The 5589-nt window shown below is 43.0% G+C and overlaps 1 protein-coding gene across 1 annotated transcript; it reads left to right on the top strand.

Moving 5' to 3' along the window:
- Positions 1 to 266: 266 nt before the first annotated feature.
- LOC148091864 (allergen Fel d 4-like) lies at positions 267 to 3185 on the top strand. Its single transcript, XM_087822557.1, has 5 exons — positions 267 to 362; positions 720 to 856; positions 1592 to 1662; positions 2801 to 2902; positions 3079 to 3185. Exons 1-5 carry the CDS (start codon positions 267 to 269, stop codon positions 3183 to 3185), a joined length of 513 nt encoding a protein of 170 aa, XP_087678683.1.
- The last annotated feature ends 2404 nt before the right edge of the window (positions 3186 to 5589 follow it).

Here is a 5589-nt window from a genome sequence, read left to right as displayed (position 1 = left end):
GTTCCCAATGGCATCCGCTATTTTTCATTTTGAGTGTGTGTTTTGAGTAATTCCAGGCCACTCAGTGTTTCTAAAAGAGATGAGATTGACAGGAACAATCTTCGTCCTACTTCAGTGAACACAGACTGTTTGTGAGTGTGTAGTGAAAAGGTGGACAAAAAACTGGACACAGAATAAATATAAGGACAAAGAAGCTGGAAGTGGAGCCACCATCAAGGGAAGACTCACTCCAAGTGCCTGTAGCTGAGAGGACCGTCTTTCCCAATATGAAGATGCTGCTGCTGTGCCTGGGGCTGACTTTGGCCTGTGCCCATTCTAGAGGATACTCTGATGTTGAGACAAGCAACTTTGATATGTCAAAGGTAGAACTGGGACTTCATTCAAAGATAGAACATAGAGACTTCTGACTTTGAGGGTGGTTTGGAGGATTCTGAACATGTGAGCCTACTGGAGGGCAAGAGGTTTTTTACTTGTTAAGTAAAGGAGGTGGTTTCTGACCTTGGACTAAGAGTAGTTGTAGCATGTGGAAAGATGACAGCAATTGGGGACCTTCAATCTCATTGGAGGATAGTGGAAAGAGCCTTACTTGTGGAGTCAATTGACCTGAGATCTAATTCCATCTTCAGATCACAATTACCAGTCCTGGCCCATGGGACAAGCATGTGTGTGGTATCTCCTCTCCTCTTTTCTTACACAGTCATTTTACTAATTTATTGCAGATTTCAGGGGAGTGGTATTCCATTCTCTTGGCCTCAGACATGAAAGAAAAGATAGAAGAAAATGGTAGCATGAGAATTTTTGTGAATTCCATCCAAGTCTTGAAAAACTGTTCTTTGTCACTTAAATTTCATATAAGGTAAGTATTACTTTTTTTACTTGAGAAGAAAACCCCAGAAGGCTGAGAGTGATTTTGAGCTCTATAAACACACACATACACACACACAACATAAACACACAAGCACACACACAGTATGTGGGACTATAGTTAAAATCAGTGTCACTTCTCAGGCATTGATCCACGACATGATGAACCAGAAGCATTTCTAGATACAGAGATAAGAGTTGGTGACAGGAATAAATTTAACTGGGAGCTGAGGTCAGTGGCAGAGAGTTTCAGAATCACAAGCCGTGGGGCAATACAGCATAGGCTAAGAGCAGGGATGGGAGGTCAACAGCCTAGCCCTCTCTCACTAGTTGCACGGCCTAGAAATGTTCTCCTTCCACCCCAGCTTCCCCTGGGGGGAAAGCAGATGATACTCACTCTCTCTCCTGGTGCTTCTTCCTGAGGACCGAGTGAGGCCATGTTTATAGGGCCCTTATCTGAGAGCTGGCACAGCTGAGCCCTCAGCTAATTCTACAGGGAAGTGGCTGCAGTCAGAGGATAGTGGGAAGTGGCAGTAGAGTAATAGTGACATCAGTGGGTGACTCATTCATAAGTAGCAAAAGAAGTGAAATCAGGTCAATAAAAGCTGTTTCAAATGTGTACCAAAAATGTTCAACACTTAACTAGAATCAGGTACGCATGTTAGGAGGAGAGAGAGGGAGTCAACCCATCAATATCTCTTGAGCATCAGCTCATTCTGTTTTACAGGGTCCATGGAGGTTGTACTAAAATTTCTTTCCTCTGTGACAAAAAAGAAGAGGATGTATATAGTTTTGACTGTAAGTATAAGTAAAAAATATTTGTAAATTCTACTTCTAACTTCAAGAAATTTACCAAATTTCAGTACCCTTAGGGTCCTGATCAGTTCCCTATTGATGCTTATTTAGGTGATGTAAATGAGGTCATCTAATAGCCAATATCCTCCATTTAGGAGAACCCTGTGTGCAAAAGCCAACACATGGCACATAATATGATCAGAATAAGAGGGTGACTTGGTCATATGACCCACCTGCAACAAAGGAAAATGGACACACACAAAAAATAAAAATTTGTCATATCTTTTGATTCCTTGCTCACTCTGATGATATTTGGTGGCCACTACCACAGCACACTGCTTGAATAGATTGTTGGGTATATAATGGCAGTAAGGTTCTTGAAAGGACAGAGACACATAGTTGGCAGAGATGGCTGAGGCAGGTAGGTGAGTCTCAGGGAGGATAATAGAAGGTAGGTTGCAACATGGCTAAATATTCTGTACATTGAGTAGCATTCAATGTACCACTGCTTGTCAAATCTACCCTTAAAGGTCACCTGATGAGGCCTAGGGAGATACAAATGGAAGACATCAGGTATCACCCTTCATCAATCCAGGACATGCTCTTGAATTTGGTCTGTGAAAGATTATACATAAAGTGTTTCACTTATTTCTCATGGACTTAAGAGGTTCTGAGCTGTATTTTGGTTCTTTTACAGATGATGGATACAATAAATTTCACATAATTGAAGCAGTCTACAATCAATATCTCATTTTTTATATCTTGAATCGGGACACTGAAAAAGAAACCCAAGTGATAACACTCTATGGTAGAGTATTTCATGTGGACACTCACCTTGGAGTGGGCTGGAGACAAAATGTTTCCCCCAGTCTTACCCTGGGATGTCATTCCTCCTCTGAAGAGAGGCACTCACTTGGGTAATCCCTCAGGCTCAGTGATGGGAAGATGATGATATTTCTCATCATGCCAGAAGATAAACTAAGATGTCAAATTTAGGACAGATTATAGGCTATCCCTACCTTCTGCCCAAGCACCAGTCACTGCCATGCATTTCCCATCCATCTGCGCCCATGCCCGTGTCCCCAAGAGCCTCAAAGACCAAGACACAGAATTACAGCAGTTATGGTCATTTTTCCTACAGCCCGAAAACCAGATGTGAGTCAAAACCTCAAGGAAAGGTTTGAGGAACTTTGTCAAATAAATGGAATTCCTGAGGCAAACATACTGGACTTGACAAAAGTTGGTAAGTTTAGCTATCTCTGGTATTCTCTTCGTAAATTCCCATGTTACTGAATGGAGATCTAAGAAAAGGTAACACCTCCAATCAGTCCCCTTTGTCTTAACTCGGATAATCCCTTGGTTACTGGCTGGGGAAAAAAATGGGTTGGTGTTTGACTGTGCTCTGTTCTTCCTCTGCAGATCGCTGTCTCCAGGCCCGAGGGAGGCAATGTGGCCAAGGCTCCCAGGTTGGTGATGTTGGCTGGAGAGGGGGTGGCCCAGGGATCGCTGCCTTCCAACACCATTAGAAGTTATGTCCAAAAATAATTTAAAAATATTTTGGTAGGAAGCTTGAGGGAGTAACTTGATATTTGGAGTTGGGGGTCCTGGGTTCAGGACCCACTCCTTCCATGAGCTTTAGAGCCATTGGCCTAAGCAATGACAAGGAGGCCAATGATGTGGACATTACAGAGTTGCTGTGTGGATACCCTACTGCTGAAAAGGCCTCAGTAACTGATAATGTCTTAAAAATCACCAAGACATAAAATTGGAAATAGGAAAGAGTACTAGGGTGTGAGTATGAAACTGAAATACATTTCAGTGTTTTGTCCATCTTTCAAGGCCAAAATGTGTGGTCTCACCCTCCAGTGTTTGGTAATAATGTCTTCCTTTGATCTCTGCACATCCTTAACTTCTGATCTGGAAAGAGAGCTGTCTGACCTTCCAGTTGTCTCCCACCTGGAAAACAGGCTCTGAATTCCCTCATCTGTGTCCTACCTCAGCGTTATGGTGGGGCTTCATTCAGAAAAGGTACGGGAAAGACTTAGCAGCTCTGGCTTACATAAAGTCAGCATTTAATAAAAGGTAACTATGGTTTTAGCCATTCTTCCTCAATTTATCAGAGATTCCTCAAAACATTTAATACTGAAAATGGCAGAAAGCAGCCTAGGGTCCTCAATGATTCCTCTCTATCATAGACTCAGTAGGGAAGCTTAAGCAATAGAAAAAACACACCAGCCATTGACTCAATGCCCCCCTTCTCCCTCTTCTGGCAAGTAACAGGTTACAGTGCAGGTTGATATCTATTTCTTTACCATTTGTCTCTATAATAAAATTCTCTTTATCTTCAATTCATTGCAGGAAAAGCTTAATGAGTTTCTGTTCTCTCTCATCTGCTTATTTAGTGCTGAGTGAATGCTTCCTCACCTGGGCTCCAGGGTCTTCATTCCATGGACCCTATGTCATCCTGTGATCTGCTCTGTGACCTGATTTCCATCACTGTCCTCCATGAAGGCATTATCTTTGAATGTTCAGGATCTTCTTTAATTGTCTAGATAGATTCATCAACACCCGAGAATCAAAGTTTTCCTCCAACTTTCCGATTCTCTTCACCACACCCAGAACTCCACCATGAATAAGACCTCCTGAACCTGCTCAATAAATGATTAGTTTTGCAACCATGTGATCGTCTTGTGTATGTGAGAAACAGGTGGATGACAGCAAGCGAATGAGTGGATTCCTTGGCCCTGTGCCCATAATGGTCTTCTAGCTTCTCCAACACTCCCCTGAGATTCAGGACTCTCCCTCCCCTGCAGTCATTCTCTGGCCCTGTGATGCTGCTTGCCCTTTTATTAGCCTATTTCTTAGCGATCTGATAAAGAATACTATGAGACTTGCCCCACAATTTGCCCCCTCCCTGAATTCTGTTTCTCAAGGGGTACTGAGAGACAGATACTGTTGAGGCTGATACAACCTCCCCATGCTTCAGGACATGCCTCCACATCCCAGCTTCCCTACATCATCCACTTTGTGACATAGTCAGAGTCCTTTCATGCTCTCTGGAAACCTCCTTCAACCAGCACTGTTATCTACTGTGACCATGTAAAGTGAGGGGCCAGGAAATGTGAGCAATAGTGACCTTTAGCTATCTGTATTTGGTATAGTCAGGAGGCATCAAGGGGGCTAAACCTCTTTTTTTGGACCTTCTGGGCTTTGGAGATAGGAAATTAAAATTTTTCCTCTGCTTATAACCCTATCCTCACATCAGATGATAAAGACCGGGTCAAAGTTGCATGTGATGCTGGAACAGAGCAACATGGGGTGGGGTCTTCATCTACAAAGAATGTCTCTGTCATTATGAACATAAGCTTAACAACAGAAGGCCTCCTGGGGTCAGACACCCCCATATCTTACTCTCCATTCTTGTCAGAAGTATAAGTTAGGTTCATGCTTATTTCACCAGACTTATGCACTTGGCATGGTTTGCTGACACATGGCAAAAGGCTATGAAGAGAGCCAGTCACCCTGGGACCTGTAATTTTTAATGGTTGTCACTTAGGATAGAATAGCTAATGCCTAGAGAGGACGGCCTAGCAGATTCTTGGGAAGGTTTAGAACATCAACAACCAGAACGATCAATGCAAGTAGATCACTGTGATGGTGGGAGAGGGCTGGTTGTCACATGTCAGGAAACTACAGCCTAGAGGGAGGCACACAAAGACAGTCAGCTGCTCCCGGGTCAACATGGCAGCTTGAACTCACTCTGAAACCTACCCTGCAATTCCAAACTTTTTTTGCAAATGAAGCATGAAATGTTAAGTTCCCTCAAAAGCAAGGAGTGAAGACGTCTGGAGATCAGAAACAGAGCAGAGCAGTCATTTTCCAAAGAAATGAAAATGAAAAGAGATGAAAGTTATGGGGAATCAGCCAGCA

This window comes from Miniopterus natalensis, chromosome 12 (genome assembly GCF_054644295.1).
Source record: "Miniopterus natalensis isolate mMinNat1 chromosome 12, mMinNat1.hap1, whole genome shotgun sequence".
In the NCBI taxonomy this organism is placed as follows: domain Eukaryota; kingdom Metazoa; phylum Chordata; class Mammalia; order Chiroptera; family Miniopteridae; genus Miniopterus; species Miniopterus natalensis.
This window is presented reverse-complemented; position numbering and strand designations above follow the sequence as displayed.

Bases quoted from the DNA above. Each gene is read 5' to 3' on its own strand.
- LOC148091864 (XM_087822557.1), top strand. From the start codon at position 267: ATGAAGATGCTGCTGCTGTGCCTGGGGCTGACTTTGGCCTGTGCCCAT. The intron at 363-719 runs GTAGAACTGGGA...AATTTATTGCAG, and splicing joins GCAACTTTGATATGTCAAAG to ATTTCAGGGGAGTGGTATTC. The intron at 1,663-2,800 runs GTAAGTATAAGT...TTTTTCCTACAG, and splicing joins GGATGTATATAGTTTTGACT to CCCGAAAACCAGATGTGAGT.